This window comes from Malurus melanocephalus, unplaced genomic scaffold (assembly GCF_030028575.1).
Source record: "Malurus melanocephalus ecotype Western Australia unplaced genomic scaffold, MMel_1.1 scaffold_439, whole genome shotgun sequence".
NCBI lineage: Eukaryota > Metazoa > Chordata > Aves > Passeriformes > Maluridae > Malurus > Malurus melanocephalus.
Genome location: NW_026623671.1, coordinates 356,982 through 383,423, shown reverse-complemented (window position 1 = coordinate 383,423; position 26,442 = coordinate 356,982). Strand labels below are relative to the sequence as shown.

At 40.2% G+C, this 26,442-nt stretch overlaps 1 protein-coding gene across 2 annotated transcripts in view; it reads left to right on the top strand.

The window, feature by feature from the left end:
- Positions 1-26,442, top strand: part of VTI1A (vesicle transport through interaction with t-SNAREs 1A) — a 244,606-nt gene that overhangs the window by 217,453 nt on the left and 711 nt on the right. For both annotated transcript variants that reach the window (XM_057380168.1, XM_057380166.1), the window contains one exon: positions 23,739-26,442. This exon is cut by the window's right edge and continues 711 nt beyond it. In XM_057380168.1, coding sequence (XP_057236151.1) covers positions 23,739-23,832 — 94 coding nt within the window. In that variant the 3' untranslated portion in view covers positions 23,833-26,442. The remainder of the gene's footprint in view (positions 1-23,738) is intronic.

Genomic DNA, 26,442 nt, shown 5'->3' with positions numbered 1-26,442 from the left:
TGGTGTCATGTTTGCAGGTACAAAATGAAGACATAGGAGTTTAGGCTTGAAAAATACAGGTACATTATCGTCTCTGCTCATCATAAAATTGCATCGGCATTTCGCAGAGATTGACTGAGTCTTCAGGAAGTCGGTGAATAAAAACAGTGACATGACACAAGGAGTCTCAGACATGACCCAGGATCTCAGACATGACCCAAAACCCAGTACAGTTTTGTTTTCTTACCCAAACACAGAGTAACTCTATTTTGCTATCAAAGTGCCAGACAATGCATTGCCAGAAGAGCTGTCAGGCTCCTRGTGCATCCCTGGTGGGCTCACATTGCTTTCCGTGAATTCTGAATCCTAAATTTTCAGATATGAATAGTGCTTTTGATGACACAATTTTGGGTACTGAAATTGACCCTGTTAAAGAGATGTTGTGTTTTAAAAGGACAGATATTCATCTGATAATGAAAATTAAGCCTCTTTTACAGAACTGAGCCCTCAGAAACTCTGGCTGTCCACCTCCCTTACTATTCTTGAAAATATGTCCTAATTCCCAAGCAGCTCTTTTGTTTGATGCRTATATGCTTTACATATGACTCTGTGGAAAGGGATATTTTAAAACAAAGTAATTTGACATATTTAAAAAGGAAAAGAAATGGAAGGGAGAAGGGAGGAGCAGTACTCAGAAGCAATCAGGTAACCTCAGATTTGAGGTAATGTTCTAAATGAAAAGTATAACTTTTTTTTTTTTTTTCAAAAAGCTCATGAGTCCTTTTGGGGCAAGAAGACTTAAACAGAATTTGGAGACTTAAATAGAAATTGCTTCCTCAATCCTTAGTAACACTGAAGTCCCTGGAAGCCCTACTTTTGAATTTAAAAGATGAGACTAAATGCATTTTTCCATAGAGGAGAGGAACTGAGAGCTGTGCAATGAACTTCATCTCTTCCTCTCTGCTGGTAAAAAGCAGTATCAAAATGACCATTGAAAACCTATTTATTTTGAAAGAACTGGTGACCAACCATTCAGGGTGAGGTTGTCCATCTTCAGGATGAGAGTGTGTTCAGAATATATCCATTCCAGTACTCACATGCTCTTTCCTCTTGGTTGGGATCCAATGACCCCTTTCTTTATCAGGTTGAATAACCAGGATTTTTCTTCTGTTAGGAATAGTGGATAAACCAAGTATCCCAGGATGAGCTAATGCKTAGTGGGTTTTCCCTTGTTGATTCCCAAGAATCTGCTCATCCAAATTAAAAAAAATACTTTTTTTTTTTGTTTCCAGTGTGGTTCTTAAGAGCCCCTAAAACCAAAAAGGAGCAAAATGAGCATCCATTCTTGAAAGCCAGCAGTCTTTCTGTTCACTTCTCAGAGCTGCTTCTTCAAATCCATTCCTGGTTGTGGAGGGTGCAAGAYCCCTTTAGAGCATGGCCACACTTTCTTTTCCGCTCAAAAACCTTCTTTTCAACTCAAAAGTGTCTGTGCCCCYCACCCCACTCCATCTGCTTGCTGCCTGCTCCTCAGGTGGCACAGATGCCACCCTGACCTCTCTCATGAGATCATTTCTGCCCAGGCCTGGGACAGATTTTGTTCATCTTTCCCATGCTAACAGCACAGCACAGTTCTCCCTTGTTGCCTGAACCTTCCTTCCCTCCCCTGAAAGCCCAAGGCTGCCCCAGCTTGGTCTAAAGCGTTGTTCTCTGCCCCAGGCTGTGCCCACCCCACTGGTGAGGAACACCAAGTGCCACCCTGGCAGGTGCCCAAGCCCYTCCTCGCTTCCCAGCAAAGCAGTGACCCTCGTTAGGAAAGCTGAACGCTCCCAGAAAGTACCACTGGGGCAGCTCATCCCTTCTAAGAGCCTATTGATCTGCWACATTTGTTTTCACCGTGCAGAAAAAGGAGGTTCTTTTGTTCCGGGGCTGGCACCAAGCTCTGGCCGCAGCGGGTTCAGCGCGCCTCCGGACACCGCGATCAGGCGCCTYGCAGCTGAGTCTGCAGAATATTTGCTTATTACGGGAGGAACTGAAAGAACCTGGAATTCACCAGTGACCAACCTCTTACTTCTTGAACAACTGTTTCCCCCCCTTCCTTTTGTTTCTGTTTTAATCACTGCATTACAAACGTGATTGAAGTCCCCCTTGCAGATAGTGGGTCTGCAGCCCACATTTATCCCGTTAAAATGCCAGCACCGTGTGCACTGAATGGTCAGTGGTTGCTGGGCTCAGTTCCWTTTTAAATCAAACTTGGAATAATTAAATGGCCACAGCCGTAATGCGAATGCAGATTTTTGCACATCCAATAATCAAAGGGAKGAAAAAGTAGTCTGAAGCTGTTTTGTTTTAATCATATTTGATTTTTATTTTAAATGAAAGCACAAAGGTAATTTTTCTGTTGCTCTACCTGTGACTCCTTAAATCATGGTAAACGTGCATTATGATCTTCTTAAAAGAGTAAGAACATTCCTTGTTAATTAATTTATACAGCTGTCAGTACAGCTTTCTATGTTATTCATACTCTAAGTGTTTGACTGCCATAGATTTTCTAGCAGTTCCTGGCAAAGCTCCAGTGAAAGCCTGGGATTTATTAGGCTGACTTGGTGCAAAGTCTATTGATTGTGGCCTCGAGGGTAATAACTAAATAGAGCTGGAGCAACAAGTCAATAACACCATTGTTGCTACAGACTCCATTCACTTGAGGAGTTAGATTGTTTTACAGTGGCAAAGAGTAATCATGAGCAGATCAGCATGTTCAACAGGCTCTGTACCATGTTAGAGCTGGGGACTGTTTAAAGCTTTCAGCAGGGCTGCAGGAGAAGTGAGGTGGGGTGCAGGGATTAGGAATCCTGTAAACTCTTTCATTGGGACTAAAAGGTTTAGTCTTTATCATCTTGCAGCGAGGAGTCCCCGTGCCTGTGTTGGTCCAAATGGGTGTTAAAATCCTCTGCCCACCAATACATCATGGCACAGTAGAAACTGGATTTAAATTTTGGTTGGGGATGTACGTGCAGTGTGTGCACGTGTGCATGAATGCATGTCCATATGCTTTAGCATGAAATTACATTTCAGCTAGCACAAACTTCACCTCTGTGCATTACTGTTTCCTGGCAATGGCTGGAAAGAGGCTCCTATTTTCTTAAATTCAAAATGAGGAAATGCTTTTGTTTATTGCTTCTCTAATCCTCCCACGTGTTTATTTACTTTTAGAATTCTTTACTTTTGCGGAAATATATACAAACCTACTGGGGGAGAGATGTTTATTTCCTGAGAGTTTTATCGTTTATTTGACAGCCTTTGACAACTCATGTTATATTAAGAGCAGATCATTTTGAAAAGTCAGAATTGTGAAGACGGGGGTTTCAAAAACAGAAATGGATKATTTCGCACACATCTTGTTTCCGTCTCAGGGAGCTGCAGAAATACTGAATAATTAGAATTAAGTTTCTTCCTAACACGGTTAGTAGCAGCCTACTCCCTTGAAACATGAAAGATGGTACAGAAATTAATAGTAAGAACCACATAATATTTAAAAAAAAAAACAGATATAATTATGCTTTGTAAAACCAACCAAGTGGTCAAACAGCAAGTCTTTGTGTATTCAGCAGTTCCACAGACTCTTCCTCCCTTCACCTATTTCTTCTTGGAAGTCAAGTTTTCCTTTTTGCTGGTAGTGTTCCTAAGCCCACATATTCAGAGATAATAGAAAACAGCAAAGCTTTCTTCCTGAGTCTGCAGTCATTTTAAAACACCAACATTTTAAGACACCAAAATTTCAATACAGGGGTTGATTTTTGGATGTGGTGGTGACCATGACATTTGATGTCAGTTTATTAAAAATTTATCTGTCCTTTTTTTTTGACTGCTTCTCTTGCTTTATTATAGCTTACACTATTTAAAATGCAAAAAGGGGTGGAACTAGTAAGGAAATCCTGTGGTCAAATATTCAGGAGGGTGCTGGGCTTCCCTTGGAAGTCCATTGAATGTTGCAGTCAGCCTGTGCTGGGGCACATCTCTGAGCAGGAGAGATGCAAACATGGAATGAATCTGTCTTTTTCTTCCTTTCTTCCTTTCGTTCTCTCTCTTTTTTTTTTTTTTCTTTCTCTTTTCCATAAGGAGAGAGTTTGGCAAGTTTGTAGTGTTTGCTCAGAAGCTCATTTAAAACTTTGAGAGGAGTGAACTGAATTTAAACGACTCTCAGGAATCTCTTTACCCCCAGGCTTCAGACGCTGCCTCCCATGGAAAGAAATGTATTGGGTGGTTCATAATCTGTATTCTGTCAGGATATTTTAATGAGAGGTCAGTAAATACCATATATTTGGAAGCAAACAAGCCAAAACTGGGCCTTTTCTATATGACTTCCACACAGTCAGATTTCTGGCAGATGCTTTTACTTTGAATGAAGAAATTTTATCTACTCTTCTTGGGTTCCAATCTGTGATCCGACCAATTTTTGGCGTATCAAACCAGCCCCAAAACTTAATTAACTGTGGCATAGGAAGTAAATATGCAAAAAAGGTTTTGCGGAATTCTTGACACTTTTTCATTAAAAAAAAAACCCATTGATTTTTTTGGGCTGATTAAAGTGTGATGTGCCACCCCAATGTTGATTAGGTATGTCTTGGAAGAACTGTTTGCACCCCACTTCATTCAGGAAGAAGAGAGACTGGTAAAAGGAAAAAACCCTTCCCAAAATGTGAGGATTGACATTTCTTTTGAGCAGTGCTCCTGYCGTATGAACTGTAGATTTACAGGAATTAGAAACCAAACAGTTGAAGTATTCSTCTCCCCCTCCTCCTTCCTCCCCTCCTTTTTTAAAGTGTCTTCATCAATCAAAATCAACACAAATGAATAATGRAGGCAGATAGAATGTGAAGAGACAATAGCGGTGTTGTTCAGAATTGACGGCCATAAATCCATTGTATCCTGAGAGACTGCACGAAGTAAATACCTGCCCTTGCCCACGGAGYCCACGATTCTCCAGAATATCATTTAAGTGAGTGCTGATGTCCCATTGAAACTTCAGCCCATTAATGCTCCCTTTATTTTAGAGCACCAGGGCTGCAGTGAGGCAGGGGGACTTGAAGGGTGAAGGTTTGGAGTGACAGGGGAGTTTCCCCTCTCCTCATTCATTTGTTAATTTGGGATGACAGAGGCAGAAATGCTGTTCTTATGAGCGGGTCAAAGGGTTTTTTTGGAACCAGCAGAAAACAAGGAAGCTGGTGCAAAGGAAGTTACAGAGCGCATCGTTTGAAATCATTAAAGTTTGGGGCTAGCTGAGGTTTTCTCTGTAGGACAAAAAGGGGAAGCACATCTTGACTGGCACTGCAGAGGCATGCAAAAGGGTGGAAAAGCCCAGCAGAAAGCAGAGCCAAGAGGATTATGTACCTCAGTTTCAGAGAGCATGACTTGTGGTGTGGATTGGAGCCCTGACGTTTTGGTTCAGGTATGGCAGAGCCCAAGTCTCACGAGCTGCTCTTGTAGGAATTTGACACCAAGGGGCAAGAGCCTCCGGGGTCAGCTGCTCCTCCTGCTGTTCCTAAATGCCAGCTCTCAAATGGAAACTTTCCTTCCTTCCTTCCCATTAGGAAGGTCCCTCCAGTTTTGTGTGCCTTTTGGAAGCAAGCCCGCGGGAGCAATTGCAAATATGATGCTTAGGCCCAGACTGACACGTTCAGAAGGTTTAAAGTTGCTTGTTTTATTTTTGGTTCTTCTGTAATTGCAGTTTGTTTGGCAGAGCATGCCAGACACGGATCACTTGCTCGGGGCTTGTTAGCACCAACAGCATTCCAGCTCTGTTAGAATCTCTGAGTTTATCTACCTCAACTGTACTTTCATACCTTTTATCATTTTCATTCTCCTCAAATCGGAAAAGAAAAACCCAACCAAGGCAAACAACTGACTACAATGACCTTTCTGATGGGACTGGGGAATGCTCTTTGGGATCCCAGTGTGAACGAGCAGAACTCCTGAGAGGGGCTTRGAGGTTCCAGTTGTGTTGTGAAAACAGTTTATTCAGTAGTTAGTGCCTTGATTTTCCATCTTTGTACTTCTGAAAGAGGATCTCTTGCAAATGATGAACCCTTATCCTTCACCAAGYACTGATCCCTCTGTAACATTTTCTTAATTGAAGCTTGGAAAGAAAAAARTACGGTGTAGTATTTTAAGAGTGACTGCGTAGCACCTTTCCAAGTTTGCATGCCTGTCAACGGGATGTCATCCTGTAAGTGTGAATGAATGACTCTATTTCCAGTTCRAGTTTCCATTCCTAGGCAAAAATAGCACCAAATACACTCTACTTCCAGAATAGACTTTTTTTTTTAAACTGTATAAATCATACCACAATAAAAAGTGATCTGTATTTATTTCTTCATTAAAAACATTCTATATGCCCGGTACCAAGTGAAAACTATGAAAAAGAAAAGACACTGCTTCAAATGACTGAGTAAAATTACAAGCAATAACTTTTCATTCCATTCTAACTGAGCATTTTGTAAGGATAACAGTTAAATTTAACATTTCCCAAGTTTTCCATTGTCTGGTTTGTTTTTCCCAACCAGCATGAAGCAGTGAAGCTTTAAGCATCCTGTCATGATGCTGATGGTTTGTTGAAGAAAATATGTGCTCCTCAGCTGTTGCAGTTACTTCCGCATTTTTGCCTTTTCAGATGACACTTGGCCARCTTTATAAAATTGCCTAAATCCCATGTGCACAGTGATGAGCGCTGAGATTTTTAAGAACCTTGAAGTATCTAAATCATGGCAGAGGCTAATTACCTCCAAAGATTTGATTCTCATATCTGATTCATTTAGTCTAGGAGTCTCAACATCCTAATTATCTAACCTATTTCTTACAATAGGGGGGGATTTGTTTGGGTTTTTTTGCGAACACAAATAATTGATAAAGGGTTAGCAGAATATTCTGATGGTGAGCTTTAGGGTTGGATGTGAGGTAGAAAGCAATAACAAGGATTATAAATAACTGCTCGATCTGTAAAATTCTGAAATAGCCTCTTAAATTTGATTAACTGTCTTAATATATGGTTAATCATCTAAATCCTTTATAAACTGTTTGTAAATGCACCCTTGACATAAAGCATGACTAGTTTGTCTGTGTTTTATGAAACATGGCAATTCTACTGAGGAAATGGAGCAGTATTTCTGAAATATAGTCAGTGTAACTGAGACGGCAAACTTGGTGTTCCTGGTCTTAATTGTGGAAAGTCAAATACTTGTAGTTTCTRAATTTCCTTGTGCAAATTTCTGGTGCAAAGGTAGTGTGCAGTAACTGTGTTCTTCCTCAGAGCAAAGCAGTCACAGGGAGGTAAACAGAAGCAGAGTTATAAAAAWGTTAAAACACAAAAATGGAATAATTTCAGAATGGTTTGGACCTCAGTCCTGTGGTACAAAACCATCAACATCAACAGCAGGGTCTCCTGCCCACAAAAATACTCACGCCTGCCCCTGTGCTGCTTTCTTGTTTACAAGGGCACTTCTGTTTTCCAGTCAATGTCTTCAAATTGAATTGATCCGGTGCAAAATATCTCTCCTCACCTCGCCACCCTTCTCCTTTTTCTCTTTCTTTTTTTATCCTGGATCAATTGCTTGATCTGGTTCATCACATGGACSCAGAAGCTGTTGAGTCAGCACGACTGAGGTTGGCATGCTGTGTCGAGATGGCAGAAGTGAACACCGAGAGGGGAGTACAGGTGRAGGAAGGGACAGACTTGAGTGTGACTCCTAAAATTAGTATTGCTGCTGTTTGCTTTGCATCTTGGAAACATGGGCTTGGCTTGAGTCAGAACATTTAAACTATAAATTCCCCTCCAGCCTTTGACACCCTTAAACTTCACTGTTGCTGTGTGCTAAGTGGGAATAATGCAGTTACCTCAGGGATGTGAAGATTYACTAGTGGTTATTCAACCAATTAGCACATGAAAAATAGGAAAYCCTGCTTTTTACACTCCTGCATTTTGCAGAAATCATTCTCCCATGCTAATGAACTACATTTCATTTGTAGTAAAGTAGTTGTTTTCATCTCTGTTCCTCRTATCAGGAATATGTTGCTAGAGCAAAGACAGGTCCCTGTTTTTGTAACCCAAGTGTCTCTATTTTTAGTTTTAACATGTTAGCTGCATCTCTCTCTCNTTTTTTTTTTTTTTTTTAATTTTAATTATATGTATATATTTATAGCTCTTGCTATTGGGAGAGAATTTCCTGCAAACAGATCCATTTCTGTGGCACCCTGCTCCGACATGGAGTCCCTTGTGTTCCACCAAGAGGCTGCTCCAGCATAAATGTCTGCTCTGGTTGTAGGATAAACYTGGTGACCTGTAAACTTTATATTGCCTTCAGCACATAGTAGAAGTGCATSAGCAGGAGGTATTAGTGACTGGGCATCCGATACTTGGCAATGTCCCATCTGAAGATGTGAGTGACAGCAGAGATRCAGCCCCAGCCCCAGTGTCCTACGGAGTCGCTTCCTCTTTGGATAATTACATTCTCAGCTTTCTCTGCAATTTTAACTGGGGAGGGGGAAGTATCTGTCCTCACGCCCTCATTTACAGAGGTGAGCCCTGTAACCATGCACCATTAAACAGCTGCCACATCTCACCCAGCAGGACTTTGTGCATAATGTTCATATCTGGTTTGCATTCCGAGCTGCGCGGATCAGCAGCGATGCTACGTGGGTATCCGAGAGCAGGATTTGACCTGGGCTCGGGTTCTGCTTCACATGCACCAAGGAGCACTCAAATACTTCWGCAGCAGTACTGGTATGCAGAATCAGGCCCCTAAGGATCCTTGGTAATGAAAGGTATCCTGTAACTGTAAGGTATTATTATGATGACTGCTCTGGAGAACACAGAGGTATTGAAGTTGGCAAAATGAATTACAGAGTTAAATGTATAAGTAAACCAAGAAGCGACTGATGTTTTTTGCATAGTAATAATCTTCATAATCGCTTCATTTGCACAGTTATTTCRTTTTAAACTTTAGGCACAGTTTTGAAGCACAGCTCAGTGGAGATTTTTCCTGTAATCTATAAACTTTAATGAAAGCTAATTGGAGGACAAATTTTAATCTAATTAAAATGTGACTGCATAAAACAGAAAGGATGAATGAAGTGAAATGCTCTATGGGGCACAGTTTTCAAACAATGACTACCCTGAATACTAAGTCAAATGAAGCTTTTGTAAAATGATGATCATGAACATTGCCAGCAACAGAACAACCTTGARAAACTGCAAATGAAAGTTTTCATGAATTCAGTTTAAAAAGTGGACATTTGACTCGCAACTGCATAAGGATTTTTTAAAAAGAAAATAAAAAGCAACACAGTCTCATCTAAAAACATAACAAGTAAATTAGCCAAAGGTGTACATTCCGTCCAAGTTCTCATGATCAGCAGATGCAAATGTTTGCAGTGCGCCGATGAGTTATGAGCCCTAATGAGATTTCAATGCTGAGCAAACAATAAAAATTTATGCATTGCATAGTTTTAGTGGCCTTTGGCTTCATGGTTAGTGTTACACCCTTTCAACAGCTTCAGTAATATAATATCCAGCTGGCTTTGGAGGTAAGGAAAATTTTAGGGGTGAACTGAAATTGTGAGAAATAACKTGATTGATTGCTTTGTCAGAATAATGCATTTCCACGGTATAATTGTCCACAGTAATCTTAGCCTGGGTATGGATACATAGGTTCTAGTTATGTTCAGACACAAATTTTGAAGGATTCAGGTGAAGAATGGCTTTTCCAGCATTTGAGCCAGACTGTTTCCTGTGCTGGGTACGTGTCCAGGGGTCTCACAAACAGCCCCTCTAACAAGAACATTCCYGTCACAGTCCGGGAGGATTGAAAAGCTGCACTTTCCCCAACAACTGTCATGTGTCACAAGGAAAGGAGCGGAGCACAAGCACAAAAAGAAAGGCACAATAGATATTGAAATAAATGTGTGTAATGGAGAGTGGGGGGATGAACCAGAGAGTTCAACTGGTGCAGTGTGAGAGTGAGCTCAAATGAGTTAAATTTAAATGTCCCAGTTGTGGTTTAGGCTGTTATGCATCCAGAACCTCCACCATAATGATTGCCTGCATTACCCTACATAATATTAAAATCTTAGCGTGTGATTAATAGCAGATTCCCTGCATACGTGTCACAACACACATCTGCAGCAAATCTGCCAGTATATTTCTGTGCTAGTTTTACTTTGGGGCCATAAAGTAATTCCTGTTTTGTGAATGAGAATAAACCTATTATGCACTAGGTTAGCTACACCCAGTTTCTTCTCTTCAGGGAAAAAGAGCTGCTTATTTGATACAGCATCTCAAATTTCAGTATTCAGAAGTGAGTTTTAGCCTTGGCTAGATTTGCTTGAGCAAGCTGTTGGGATTTGCCTTCACCATTTCTYAGTTCTGTGTTTTCCAAAATCTTCTGTGCAAAGAGCATTGAGAAACTTCTGGACAGCAGTAAACTAGTGGACTTAATTGCAAGGTGTTTATTGCTAAATTTGTTAATGAGTCAACATGCAAAAAAGATATATTTATCCCTGTTTCCTCTTAAAGTAGTAGTAAAAAATAACTTCAAAAAAATCTTTTTCTAAAGCTGTTTGGTGATGCAGTTTTGCTGTTCACAAAAGCCCTTTTTCCCATCCACAAATAGCTACCTTTCACTTTGCCCCAAGGGAACTGAGCATAGCTCAAATGAAGCTTAAAAAAAAAAAAAAAGAGATTTTTCCAGGTTGTAACTCAAAGCCTCTGCATATTCACACATGCACACAAAATAAAAAGGAAGATGCAGAAGCATTCCTCCAGTCTGCCTTCTGAAAAGTCCCGTCGACCTGTTTCACTCCCCAAAACGAAAACAGAACCCCATGAAAACAACTTAAAGGGCAACAAGAAAACATTAGGAAAGCAACATCTGTTTTGCATTCTTGGCATCAAGTCTGTCCTTGCAACACAGGGTCTGACACAGATGTACAGGGTTATGACACCACTGAGTGCTGCTTGATTTAAAATGGTGTAACAGAGCAGAATCAGGGCACTGAGCTCTTACAACTCTGTGCAGAGCTGTGGCGCTTGATCTCCTTTGCAGATGTGGGACTCAAACCCCACTGAAGTTTTAGGCATCTTTCCACTGATTGATGCAGACTGTGGAGCAAGTCATATTCCTCCTCCAACCATTTAGAATTTATTATTGACTGCACTTTCTCATCGTGTGTGTTTTGCTGTCTGCACAATGGCATTGTCCCGGTGTGTTCCAGTCAGCTGCATTGTGTGTTCAGAGAACCTTTCGAATAATGTYACATAATTAACCTCTGCAGTTTTTAAGTAAAGTAAAATAGCAGCAAGGGGGGAGACACTTAAAGGTACTCAGAAAGACAAAAAGAGCTCAGAGTTGATTGAAGGGAATCAAAAATAGTGTAAATTKGGGGAGCCAGAGTTGCCCCGGGAGCAGTGTCCCACCATGACTACCTGGGATGGCACAGAGGGAACAAATCTTTCCCTGCTTTGCCCATCCACAGGGCAGCAAAGTTATCTCACCTGCCCCCTGGCATGGCTGCAGGTGCCATGGAGCTGTGCCAGGTGGCAGTGCCACCGTGCAGTGTTGTCACCTGCCACTAGATGTCTGTGTGGGCTCTGAAACCTTCTCCAGGGGGGTGATGCCCCGCTAAAGGCGGCAGGCAAAACTGGAGCACCGGCTGTGGGGAAGCCTTTTCGTTTGTGTTTATAATTGTAACAGAATTRCTGTAATTAGGCCTGTGTTTAAAGCAATTTGTGCTGTCTAAAACTGAATTCCAGCCTTTCTCATTTGAGGCAGATAGGGAAAAGGTGGTTTTTTTGGTTTACATCTGTTGAAGACAAACTTTCCTTTCCGCTCACGTGAAGAACTGAAATGTATCTYATTGTTGTGAAAGTTTTGGAGGGAATTGCTGAGATGTAAAATAAGTTCATCTTATTTTTATTCTGAAATTATGAAATACCAAAATATAAAATACCTTTTCCATAAGTGAATTGGTAAGAAACATACATCAGCACATCTGGACTCATGGAGGAAGGTAGCACATCAGATGTTAAGTTCAGTATATTAAAGGAAAACAAACAAACAAAAAACCTCTGGACCTGGGCACAGAAATCTATTTCCCAATTCTGTTTCTCAGCAGCCCACTGGCTGGCCAGGGCAGCTGCACCTGTGACCAGCTYTTCTGCAGAGATCTCCCAAGAAAAATGCAAAAGTAGTCAGAATATGTTTGACTTTCATTTATCTCTGTCACCCAGGAATAAGATACAGATAGTATCACGAGCAATGAAAGGTACATTCTGAAATTATTTTCAAGTTTTTTTTTGTCTAGACAGAGAGGAGCAACCACTTGYATCTCTGTGGAACACACAGCCCCACTCCACACACTCACATCCTAGGCTGAAGGCCAGAGGGAAGTAGTAGGCTGTCTATATTAAAAAAAAAAGTTTAAAACCACCACCCACTCATCAGGTGACTGGAGACTGTGGTTGTAAAATATGCTGCAGGCAGAAGTTCTGAAAAATCCCAGAAAGTGTTGAAAACATCTCTAAACAAGGTATTTTTCTCCTGCACCTTTCTTGCTAAAGGTCCCAATTGCTGCCAAGAAAGCTAGTGAGAATGTTAGCTGCCAAATAAAAAATTTATGACAGTGTTTGGCAAAGGATTGTATCACTGCTTGTTTTATACATTTCCACAAGTCTCTTGAAGGGCTGTTGGACACATACAGCTCACTGATCATTGTGCTTTATCTGTTCTTTAATATAATAAAAAAGCAAGTTCCAATAAAGTATTATTTAAACAATAGATATTCTTTTCTTTTAGTAGCCTCCTATAAGCACTTGCTACGGTGAGACTATAATTTCTAAACAACATTCCATATATTAAAATTGGTTTAACTGACAAAGTTACTTGTTATTTGAGTCACTTTCATACATGAATTTTTCAATTAGAAATGTATTGCTTTTGCAATTGTGCTTGTTATACATAGGAGTCTGGGCCAATAAACTGCCWGTTAAAACATAAAGAAGTCCATTCAGTCAAAGTTGTGTCTGCCATTTATGTTTCAAAACTCAAGAAAATAATCTGTTGGTATTGCATAGTTCACTAATATCAGTGAGGTTTTTGGCTCTATCATTAAATTAACGTTGGGGAGAAAATTGTGTCAGTGGATTTAGCAGAAAAAAATATATTTTTCAACACAGAGTTAGCACACTGACAATAATAATTAAGCTGGCCAGTGCTGAAGCAACACCCTTAAAAATATTTTYCTCCACCAAAGACACAAAATGGTCTGTCTCTGTCTTTTCAAACCCGTTATCAGATTAGGCTTCCAGCTGATAATTAGTGCTGTTTAACACAGATCTCGTTGCTCGGAAATCTCAAAGCCTGAGCGGTTTACTTTTTCTCATTATCATGTGCTGCTGGAGGTGGGAGCTCTGGAGCATGGAGCTGCACCTCCCTGCACCGTTTTGTCAGGAGACAAAGAGCCTCCTCTTCTCTCTGGTRRCCAGGARGCRCTGGGACAGGGTCCWGGCTTGCTGCCCCCTTCCAAGGGGACAACCAGAGCTGTCCCCAAGCTGCCCCAGGGCCCCTGAGCTCTGCACCGTGCTTGTGCCTTCATGGCACAGCAAATACTCTTGAGCAGCCAGCAGCACTACAGATGCTGTGCGCCTTGTGYATGCTTGTGTATTTCATGGTGTTTGATATAAAGTACTCAAGACAGACCAGCATTAAGAGGATTATTTCAGACAGCATTAGGAGTTAATTTACAGAAGATTAGCTCTAAATCAGGCAGATATCATAAGCAAATTAGCATCAGTTGTAAGAGATTCAGAATCAAAATGTGTGGTGGTTTTAGTTTCTCCCTACATACAGAGTAGTATCTTCATTTGTTTCCCACACTAAGGTGTTCCATCTCAAATAGTGAAGAACAGGTATATATTTTTTTTGCCTGCATGCTCACTCTTTATTATGATGCTGTTTATTGGCAATGAAACTGCTTAGCTCCAAATATCCTTCCTCTGCTGAATATTTTATATTTCATGCCATTTCTTCATTGAGTAATGTTTTGTTTGGCCCTAGAAATGATATCTCCATGGTGTGTTACAATATTTTAAATAGGTAATATGCAGCTTTACTTCAGAGTAACGTACTTAATCCTTCTTTTTTTTTTTTTCTGTTAAAATGAGTCACATTCTAATGCCAACTCATAAAAATGAAGGAGTGTATAAAAYGCTGCATACCAGGGTGAAGATTATAGCTACTTAAAAATAGCTTCCTTAATGTTTAAGCTTGTAAATTGTAAATTTGTTTTATTTCTACAGCAGTGATGGTTAATTTGTATTAAAAAGCAGATTCTGTTCTYCATTCAATTTTCCAGACATATTGTTCTGGCTGCAGACAGGCAGGCATGAGCACCTATCCTATCCCTCCTCAGTATCACAGTTTTGGGATCACTTGCCCAATTAGTGGAGAAGATGATGGAATGGATTGGGCCAGGAATTAAAGCCTGTGCCCTGATTTGTCCTTGGGATTCTGAAAGTTTTGAAGTCTACAAATGGGAYTCCCATCTTTGGAGAAATTTGTGTTCTGCTGTCCAAGAGATTAAACTGCTTAGTCTTCAGCATGCTCCTGAACATTTGGGGTTTTAACAGAGGAGGGAAGTCTGGGCAGTGTTTTTTTACCATTTTTTTCCTCTCTTGATGGACCAAATTCCTCTTGACAAGGTTGGCCTGAGGTCATGAAGGGCTCCCTGYCTTCACTGAGAGGAATCTTGGTGCCTTCCAGGAGATCATGAAGAYTTACACCCACCCTAAGCCAGCTGGGCTTGCAGGTCCCTCTGGCTGCACTGTGACTTTGTGCCCTGTGGTTTTACCGAATATTCCGAGGCTTCACGTGGTTGTTAAACCGAGGTGTCTGAGGTCATGGCAAAGTAGAGGCTTCTCTGCTCCCCTAATAGAAATACTCTAACGTGCTGAAAAGAAAATACTTTCATAGTGGCAAGTATCTCCTGACAACTAATTTGATAGTTCTCTATCAGGTAAACCATTTGTGAATACATCGATTCTTTTTATTTTCCACTGTTCTGTCTTCACTGTTCCCAGGTTTTCTCTGAACCRGTTGGGCAAAAATTGATTTTTATTTGTTCCACTGGCCTTGTGGAAAATTAGCTTATGAACTGGTTTTTATAGGAAGACTCAAAGCACAGAAAAGGTTGAAAAATAAGCCTATAGCAGTCAAAATTGTTGTCTGAAATGTCTTCAGACTGGAAGGCTGAATTTATTGCTCAAAACAAGTGCTAGCATTGTGGAGGTGTGCAGTCCTGCTCATTATCACTGGAAAAGGGGGAACCAAAAAGCACAGTAAAAAATTAAATTTTAATAATGCTAGTGATATTTTCTAAATCCTTCTTGACAGAAAGATTCTCATTATTTTTATCTGTCTCAGAGTAGGCTCTTTTAATGCCATCTCACAAATGGCCTTAGCCATGATTGTTTTCCTTTCTTTTATAGCATTTGAAAAAAAAATGAATATATACCAAAAAAAAATCTATTCTATCATTCAAGAAGTGCCATGAAATGGTAACATTTTGGATAGCACATCTTCAGGAACAATTGCTGCAGATGCCTTCAGGTTTTTACAAAAGAGGTCAACATTGTTAAGACAATTGTAGGAAACTTGCCATACAAAAAGATGCCCAGTCAAATATGGTGTAATAAGTAGAAAATAATGCAAGAAGTATATGTGTGTGTCCAGTCTCCAGCTTTGTCACACCTAAAAGCTGTAGATTAGTCATTAATTAAATTGAGGCAGGGTGAAAGATGTTATTTCCTTTTATCTGTTTAAGATATATCTTTTAGTGGTTTCTAATGATTATGGAAGGTGATAAGATGCTGACTTCTGACATTTTTGTTTTCTTTAAATTGCACAGAATGTAAATTTAACTATATTTATCWTAAAAGCCAATATGAGATCATGTACGTTCTTGTCATTTTATAGCTTGCATACATTTCTTCTGCTGGAGAAATAATTGCTTTAGCTTTGAGTGCTGACGAGGGGGTTGGGGCTTTTTTTTTTTCCCTATTAACTGTTTGGGGACCAGGTTTTCATGCACCCGACGTGCTGAAGAATGCCGCTGCACCGACAGCTGGGCTATCCACCCTCCCTCAGAGCTCTTGCTAAAGCTCTCGTAATGTTTGCTAAGGCCCATGGTTCTTAGTCATGCTCAGGTGACTAAATGTGTGATTTGTTCTTCTTGATACTTCAGTACCCTGAGAAAGGCTGGCTGGGGATTAGGACAACCTTGACTCCTTCCACTCGCAGTTGCCTCTGCGCACRTGATCGTCGTTCAGACTTGCCAAAGGGATCTGGTGTTGCCTGTGCTTTGCATGAAATGAGTTAATCCCTCTCCTGTTTTGGTTGGTGGCTTCCCGTGGCCCCAGAAGCCCCATTGTGCCTCCCAATGATGGTCAGAACTTAATTGATTCCCTCTGTGGAAGGAGTGGAYGTGGACATGGGAGAAAGCTGAAGTTTCATCTGAACCATGTAGAGAAAAGTTCCATGTCACCTCTCAGCAGCAGAAGGATACTCTTCATCCTTCAGAAGTACTTTCATATGTGTTAAAAAAATAAACAGTCAATAAAATCTGAGCTAGTAGAAGATTTTCAGCAGCCTTCCATTTTGCCTTTTTACCTCATCCATGAGATCCTCAGTCAGGCTTTCCCTGTTACCACTTGTTTGATTTCCAGTCATTCCTGGAAATCAGGAATTAGATTATAATCTCTCTCCTTCCAAGGCCCCTCTCACTCCCCACATGCTCCACTCCTCACCTGGGTCCTGCCAGCTCCTTGAGAGAGGGCTCATGCAAGCCATGATAACCCTGATGGCTACCAAATAACACTGTACTCCAATGCTGTTCATTTGGAACAGTGTTGCAAGATTTCTGTTATGAATTAGATCTCTCCATRAGTATTTTAGCTGTCAGATATAATCAAAATAATTCTAAGTTTTAATCTTAATGGTAAGATTGTCAGGAGATGACACAGCAAGGTAAAAAACATAGTTCTTTGAGTCAAAGAAGGCCAATGTGTTTCAGGAGGCATTCAGCCAAGAGAGGGGTATCTTTTCTATCTTTCACTCCTCCAGAAAAACTGTCAAGGGAAAAGTATATTTRCTTCTGGTCAAAATTTAATGTGCAGGTACAGGATCCATTAAAAGGAGATGATGGATCAAGGTCTTTACCGGCTAATTATTGATTAGCATCTTATGCTTCATCTCTACAATATTTATGATTAATGGGAGATTACACACTTTATAATGTACAAACACATTTCTGCATGATTTTGCCTTCACAGCTAGCAAACTTTCTTGCTTGGGCCTCACGTTCAGGCTTTTAGGGGTATTCATTCCTATGCTGGGGGCACCTAACCCAGCTGGGCACYACTCCTGGGGTGCATATAGGGCCAGGAGGAAGAGAGGTCAGTTCAGAGCAGGACTGGAGCTTATATATACAGGGAGCTGAGGGAGATTAGCTAGGTATAATTTAGATGTTTAAAGTGGGATAGTGTGACGACTTCCCTGCACCTGTTATTACATGAGTCATTCTTTCATTCAGGGCCCAGGTGGAAACACATTGATGTGGTTTGAGTGTAATATTATAACTAGAGATTGGTATCCCTGTTATTACAAGTAGACAGCCCCAGTCCTTAAGGTTGGACTTTAAAGCTAGAGGACATAGCACTGCACAGTTCCTCAGCCCTATCAGCAAAATTGTAGGCACCTTGTATGGCCTTGCTCTTTCAAAAATCCTGCTAGAAGATCAGCTAGAAAAAGGCCATCCTTCCTTATTCTCCAGCCCTCTGTTTTTGMGGCTTTCATTTCATTATCTGCTCAGTTTTCAGCAATTTTAATGGGTTTTCCCAAGRTCTTACAAAGAAGGACCTTTGGGAAGGAGTTCAGAGAACACGAAATAGGTTTCTGCGGGGAACAGTCTGCAGATTGGAGGAGGACCTCAGGCAATGTGGCCTTTTTGTCCCTGGTAAGCCATGGGGAGTCCCATCCCCTCTCCACCACTCCCAAAGTCTTTTCACCTCTAAATATACAACATCAATTACAATGTCATTAGGTCTTCTGGCTTGAGAACACAAAGACTTGGATTTGTTYTCAGAGTTTGTGGTGGGGAAGAGGAAAAGAAAACTTGAGCATTTTCCAAATTCCTCACTTTYTCCAGGGTCAGCTAGAAGAGGGCCAAGGAGTCATATGCAAGTTGTGCAGAATTTTTTTTTCACTTGTGTTTCTGTTTGCTAATTTCAGTTCATGATGAAAAATRTCTCAAATCACATACTTCCAGCCAGCTGTAATTCTGCTAGGCAGGGTTCTCTTACTCTTTTATTACTGTAGGTTGCCATATCTTTATGTTTTTGCCAGAGCCTGTTTAATTCTTTTCAGTTGCTTTTATTTAAGGAAAACATACCTAAACCTGAAGATGGGAATGATTGAACAGCCCCCAGATACCCTGAACTTGAGATTTATCATTATGTATCTAAGGCTTTGCTTTGCCAATCATAACATTTTATTCCCCCGTGTGGGGTTTAGTGCTTCCATTTGAAAACTCRTCGTAACAGGTATGTCCTTATATGTAGTAATAATTGTGTCTGTCCAGAAGATATGTGAGGTATAGCTATATCACTTTAAATTCACATTTAGTTTTGCCTGGTATGTGACTAGTCCCACACTTTGTGTCTGTTTTAATCTGCTGATTTGCACATGAATATTGGACACTTAAAAATCACTTGTCACTGATTTGCATACACCTATTTTCTTTCATGTTAGCAAAAACTGACAATCAGATGTAAAAGGACAAATAAATGCAGTGGCCAAGTATTCAAAGTGACCATTTAAAATGTGATCTTGTATACAGAGAGAACAAGCCGTTCTGTCCGGTGAACTGATAGAAATCACTTCTAGTTAAATCATAAATACATATTACAGTGAAACACTGGTGGACAGTGCTCCRTCATCAATCAGTCTGTGTTCTTGAGGACACTATTTTTCAAGATGCCTCCTTTAAGAATAAAGCCCTGTGTTGTAGTGAATGTGTGCTAACTGATCCCTCAAGCCATTTGTTTGGGGTTTTTTTTATTTGTATCAATGTCAGAGTTGAGCTTCTGTGAGGAATTTTTTGCCGTATTTTATTTGTAGTCTTCAAGTTAAGGACACAAAATGCTTTACACGCCCAGAGTCTGCGCTGGTTCGTTCATATCCCCTGCATTTTGTTAACATGTTACCGTGATTGCTAATTTTCATGACAATTGTTATTGTACCATGAGTGCCTAATGGCAAGGCATCATTATTCAATGCTGGTCAATCAGGCACTAAGACATGTGCAAGACATCAGGCTGAACCCATATAGATGTCGTGCACTCCCCTGCTAATGAATGCAGTTTTATAAAAAGGTTTAAACACGGTTGGCATCCTTAATGTAAGGTTTGCAAAAGCTTATTCGGGAACTGCTTTGTGTTTATACGGAGGAGATCTAAACAAGGCACAAACAGAGTCAGACCCATTGTGTGCATGTGTGTGTGAAGCTATGGACAGGAGCGAATCCTTGGGGCGTTTGAGATGTGGAAAGGCAGCACAATTTCTGCTGGAAATTCTGGAATTGACAGAAAGGCTTGTGGCAGGAGAGAGGGGATTTGCCAGGAAGATCAGTGTCTCACAGCGGATGTGGGACCTGTTCTGCAGAACTGTGGTTGCCCTGTGCATCAGGGAGGTGATCCTCAAAAGCAGACGGTGTCGTGGATTTGACACTGGCTGGAGAGACCCTCCAGCACAGCAGTGGTCAGAAATTAGGCACTGTGACCAGAAGCCAGRATAAAGGGTCAGGATCTGGAAAGGTGGAGCAGAAGGAAACTCAAGAAGAGAGGGATGTGCTTTCTGCGGTTTTAGTCCAGAGTGCTCTTCAGTGCGTCAGTTAACATTAYCCTCTCATCTGCTTTTGTTACAGTTTCTGTGTGGTTTTGCACCCWAATATTTCGGGCTGCTGTCCATAATAAACTAGATGGAACTTGGTTTAAAAGCACAGATTTTTCGTCTCTTCTAACTCAAAGCAGAATGAGCCCTTGTGCTCCTGGAGCCTCGAGTGTGAAAGGAACAGTAGACATTGGCTGTTAACGAGCTCCCGAGCAGGGCTCCAGCAGAACTTGGTGTGAATTCAGTGCCTAAGCTGCATCAGCTAAATGGTTAATTCATCTCATATCAACAGCACTGTGATTCATAATGTAAACTTGAGGAATCCTTGATGTTTCAGTCACACATTCCTCTTAATTTGGCCATGCATTCTTTTAAAGCTACAGTGTGCTAACTTAATAAAATGCAGCATGCAAATGCACAAGTTTTTGCCTTCAGGCATTTTAGCCATGGATGTTTCAATGGGTGTCTTCTTTCAAGTATATATTCTTTCCTAAATTATTTACCCTGTAAACATGCTTTGCATTTTCAAAGAAAAATCTGGGCTTCCTYATTCACCAGATTTTGTTGAATTTAAGGTGTAATAGAGATAAAAGATTATCATCTGCTTCTTGTGAGCATGTTAGCCTTTGGGATTTTTTTTTGTAGCGAGTGCTAGGCCCCATTTTCTTCTCGTTTGGTATTATTGCTCCCTCCCCCCACATAAATTCCTTGATGCTTTGCCTAGAGCAATACCCACTGGCAGTGTCTGGCTGTGACAGTACTATAGGCTTCCCTACAGATGGGTCCTGCCAATGCCAACCATTGTTCTACGACTGTGAGCTGGCTTGACTGTCTTGGATCACTCAAAACCCCCTTTGCTCTTCATTTTTTCTTTGCTCTGAAGGATCGTCCTTGCCTGTTGACTTTGAGATCTGAAAWGCGTTGACCTGTGTTCTCTGTCTTTAGCAGCAGCTCCCAGACTCAGATTTCAACAGGCACCACTGAGTCCTCCTCRGGACTGTCCTGCTGCTGCCAAACAGCTCTGTCATTCTCCTCCCAGCCCCATCCTTTGGGCAGTATGCAGTTAGTTTAATTTTACTTGCTCACTTGAAAGGAAAACAGTAAAACTCAGTGTTATTCTTTTTTTAAAGATATAAAATTAATCTTTAACTGTGGTCTTGAATATTAAAAGTATATAATGCTTCAGTGTAGGAATCTGTTGATARCATCCATCCTATTTCATGATTAATTTGTTCCTTTTAATATGATATTCTTTTGCTGCACTGTGCAGACTAATTCAGATTCCTAGAAATTGAACTTTGATATGCATTTCCTAGATTCACACCGTAAGTGAACCTTCAATTAGCAGATACAGGTGGTGGCATGCCTCACTCAGTGTTTTCTTGAAAAGGATTTTGGAGACGTGGACACTGATTCAATAATCTTGCAATCAGGTGTGTACTGAGAGGGTATTAAAAATAAAGGGTTTGGGGGATTTGATGCTTCTTTTTCATTTTTCTTTMGTTTTGCGTCTCAGAAGATGTGATGATTTTTTCAGTGGGCCAGAGATAGGAGGAGCTGATTTAAACACTCTGTATGTTATGTATGCCTTTGCCTAACTATGTGTTAGATTAAGCGAGTTTCACTCACAGTTAATCCTTTGTAAATTAGCATTATGGATGCCTTGGGGCCCACATCCCACAAATAAAATGGTTGTCAAGCCAGCTGCACTGTGTATTACTTAAGGCTGAATGTTTTAAGAGTTTTCATGCTTTTAATCTATTTCACTGCTGAGTTTCAATTTTGCTGAGTGTCTTTTCAGGAGTGATGAGGGCGAGTGAGTAAATATATATTCTGGTTTTCATGCATTCGCCTGGGCAAATCGTTTGTTATCAGGTGTTTGGCAGAGAATGTCACACCCCKTCACAAAAGAGAAGCTTGTAAGTTCAGGTGTTAAATTGAAGTGCAAACCAACAAGAACCAAAAGCCCTTAATTAGCTTTATTTTGTTAGCCTGCTACACTTTTTTTTTTARGGGAAAAAAAGAGTGAGAAACATCCCTCCCTCCTCCTCATCCTTTTGGCAGAGTAAATATTGCCTGTTAAGTTTGAATTAGCTGTCATCGCGAAAGAATTAATGCTGTGGTTGAGCCTTTCTAGTGAGGAAGGGAAAAATAAACGAGACAGATCTTAGTTCAGCTTTAAGTGATAAATGAGGACAAAGCAGCCCATTCATCTCCTGCTAGGAAAGTGGACACAAACACTAAAGCAGTTTTGCGGAAGACGTGTCAGCAAATGTGATCATTTTGTAACCTGTCAGGAGGATAGAGAGCTAGTCCTTTTAGAGTGTCACAGGGGAGGGTGTCTGTCTGATGTGACAGTTTTCATCCATCCATTTACTGCTTTTCCTTTAGGTGGGGGGTAAGCAAGGAGAGAGCTGGAGTTGGTTAAAACTGCATTTTTCTTTACACTTTCCAATATAATTTATATGTATATCCACCCACATCCAAATGAAAAACATTTACCAAGGAAAACTCCCCTCCGCTCTCTGGAGTTTCTTCTCTCTTTCACTGCGTGAAATATGCTCATTTTAACATATTACACTCCCTGTCTTCAAGTTGTACTTGGTTTGATGTTCCACAAAATACAGTTTCACCTCTTCTTATCATTGTTTGGTTCTTGARGACTTTTTGTTTTGTTTTGCTTTGTTYTGTTTTGTTTTGTAGAAACATGAAGAAAAAAATATAACTTGGGGTGCTTTTGTTGCATTTGGTTGTTTTTTTCTGCTATACCTCTAGAATTCTGATTATAAGCTTYGTGTAAAAATATGTTTTGCAAAAGTTCCTATTTATGAGGAGCATATGAAAACATTCTTTCTTCTGTGTAAACACTGAATTCTTACAATCCAAAATCCTTCCATAAAATTCTCAAATTCTRCTGTTTCTTGATTTAGTAATTTTAATTGACCTATTAATTTCAGGAAAAATCTGAAGTGATGTGATGACTGATGTAAGAAGCAGGGATTTTTCCCAACAAACAATTGAGAAATATTAGGACTTTCTACTTCTGGCATCTTTTTATTTTCASTAATCTCCATTTTTTTTATACTACATAAAAATGTAACATTTGCCTATTACCATAAGTAAAGGTATGCTACAGAGACAGGAGATGCTTTTACAACATAAGCTTCACAGTTTGACACTTGCTTCTTTATATCATCCTTTTCTTCAAAACTACCTTTTGTACTTTTCCCTTGGTATTTTAGTACAAGTGAGTGTCTCATTGACATGTGTTTCCTTGAAATCATGTTCCTTAATAGTAAAATCCCTTGAAAATTAATAAATTGTTCCTTTTCAGATTAAAAACGCCATGTAGATTTCAGAATGGTTTTAAAAAATATAATGATATTTACTGTTACAGACCACCCTGCTTGGATAGCATTGACTGAAGGCTATTTTTTTCATTTGTTCTTAGAAGGTTAATAAATTGGAACATAATTTATTTAATTTATTCTAATATGCATATAAATGTATGCATAATTCAGAAAGGTSTACTTCTTTCTTTAATGCAAAAGTTGGATTTAATAGCTACATAAAGAAATGGTTGGAACCACAGGAAATTGCGAGAAGTAAAAAATAATTGAAACACAGAATGGTAGAGGGAATACTGAGTTTGTGGGCATRTGTCTTTTCTGCAGTTTATTTATGCAACTCATTTTATAGTTTTTAATGTGTATTTTGCTATTTTGTTTTATTCACTGCAATTTTTTTATCTCTTCTGCTTTTTTCCAGGATCATCCAAAACCGGATTTTGATCGTTATTCTGGCAGTCATCATCATCTTCACCACCATGATGGCTATTTATTTTTCTGTCAGGGGACGCTGATATCTTTGTTCTTCACTAAACAGCAACAAACTGCTTGTTCTGAGTAATTAAGACAAAGTGGTCACATGAATCATTCTCTTGCACTGACAGAGTCTCCCTCTCTTTTCCACTCTTCAACTCAGGTGCAAGTGGTGTAAAATATTTTGTATTATTGATGGCATAGTGGATGGCATGTGGGRCTATTTTTTTTCTTACATATTTGTCTTTATCTGAGTGTTTGCAGGATTTTAATGTTTGTTAGAGTGAGGGTTTGTTCTGSTATAAAAAGACTTAATGTGTGTCGAATTCAAACCACAGACAATTGGCCTGTAAGTTGCCAGAGTTTAGCGAGGGAAGAGGGGTCTTTGCACTTTTYTTGTGCTGTGCAGGGTGTATGAATATCAAGCAGTATCTGACCTTCTGTGGTATAAAATATAAGTAAAGCAGAGACCAAATGATGTCGAAAGTGAACCTGTCTCCTGTGACTAACTCCCGATCATGCATTACCGTAATAKATGTAACCTGGTTAAGAACAGTAGCTAGTTTTAAAAAGAAAGCAACCATAGGATGATGTTTAATATATGATGTGAATCCAAAACTCAATTTAACAATTTTTTGGTTTAAATTAGGCTTTCTTTTCTGCTTACTCAAAGCAATTCCACTTTCATCAGGACCATGAAAATGCATCACTTACGTAAAATGTAGTTGTGGCTGCAGCCCATCTGTTGAATTTCTTTTAAATCTTCCATTGTTGATATATGTACTGATAAGCATTACACACAAGGCCCTTCATGGAAATGTATAAAGATACTTATCTATTTGTTGCTGATTGAAAAGAGATCCTAAGTAATAGTTCAGCAACAAATGCGTGATTTTAGTGCATTAAACAAAAATCTAGATTTTTAATATTGGCCTATGTTGAGACTGCATGTTGGAATATTTGGAGTGTATTAAATTCTGATGTGATATTCCCCTTTTTAAACAGAAACTGTAAAAATGTTTAATTTATACATGCTTTTAGCTGATATAATATATCATAGTTTCATCTACCTGTGTGTAAATGAGCTGTTTCTCTTTTCCTATTGGCTGTGCTTCTCCTTTAGATATGTTCAGATCATTTGGCTTATAATTAAGCTTACAACTCCAACAATGGTCTGTCACTGGTGATGTGATAAAGTTCRTATTTTCATAATAACTTTTAAATCCATTATTTGCAACCTCTTACAATTATTGCAAATTGAGAGGAATTTTAAGCCCTTGAACTTAAGCCATAAAATGTTTCTGAAAGATGTTCAAAGAAATAAAAACCTGGGGACTTTTAAATTCCCCACCACATTAGGTAGGARCCGAGCACTGAATTTTCATGTGTGCCTTAGTAATTTTGGGGTTTGGGCATCTCTGGGGGCTCTGCCAGCTTGCTGTGCTGTCCTTGCAAGCTGATTTGGAGAGCTGAATCTGGCCCTAAATGTGTCCCTATTTTCTCTATGTGGAATCAAATAACTCAGTTAAAAGGATGTGATACTTATGCCACAGCTAAGACACAGTAAGATGGTGATAAATGTAGAGTAAAAGGATCCACAGGAAAMATGTTCCTCGTTGAAACAAATGGAAGCATGTAGGGTCATCTCTGCTGTCTGAGTGTTTCATACAGCTCACAGCAAAGTTTGGAAGTGGTTTATGTGCTAGGTTTCTCTACCAGCTCATGTTAAAGGTTGGGATAAAAACTCGTGGGTAGCCCAGACCCAGGTTTCAGGAGGAGCTGCTCTGTGCAGCACAGTCATGTTCAGCTCCTCGTCTCGATGGCCCTGCACTGTCACAAGGTCATGGGACCCCCTGGCCACCTCCTGGGGCATCCTCTCCTTTCATCCTTGCCTGATGGCATTTACCACGTGGCTCTCAGACACAGGAAGATTTGGGTGCTCAACCTTCCAACTTTCAGTCACGATGCACACTCAAACTGAGCACTTTGGGTTGGGAAGGCAGAGCTCTGGCCRTTAGCTTCAAGGGATGGCACAGAGCTGAGTTCAGACAAATTCGGATGAAGCCTGGCAGCGTTAGCAGATATTTAGCCTCTGCTCGGCAAATTAGGAGATGCATATTTTGCAAAGCAGAAAACTGTCAAGAAGGAAATCTTAAGCTCCGTCTGTTGCCTAGATATTCTCCGCATTGCCTCAATAATTTAACTATCATGGGAATTGATTCATGACTACTGATCTTAACAGTGACCTATGACTAGGTTTTGCCCTCTATCTAGCCACCTGCTGGAATCAGCAAAAAGCTGAAAGGAAGCTAGTTTTCCTTATCCCAGTATAAATCTAGGGCATAGTGTCACATCAGATACATCCACTCAGATAGGAATGAGGGAGAGAGAGCGACTGCCACGCAAAGCCTTCATCTTCACTTTTGATGAGCCCGCCATCGCTATGTTTCTCATTCTAACCTGTTAATAACTCTTCTGTGTCTGCTTTGCATCCTYGTGCACTCCCCACATGTAAAATAGYGCTCAGGTGGACTTTACACTCTTCAAAACACATTATTACTCCTCACTCACCCTTGCTCATCCGGCTCGGGAAGTGTGCCGGTGAGATTCACCAAATCCACACATTTTGGTGGGGATTGAGTGATTTCCAC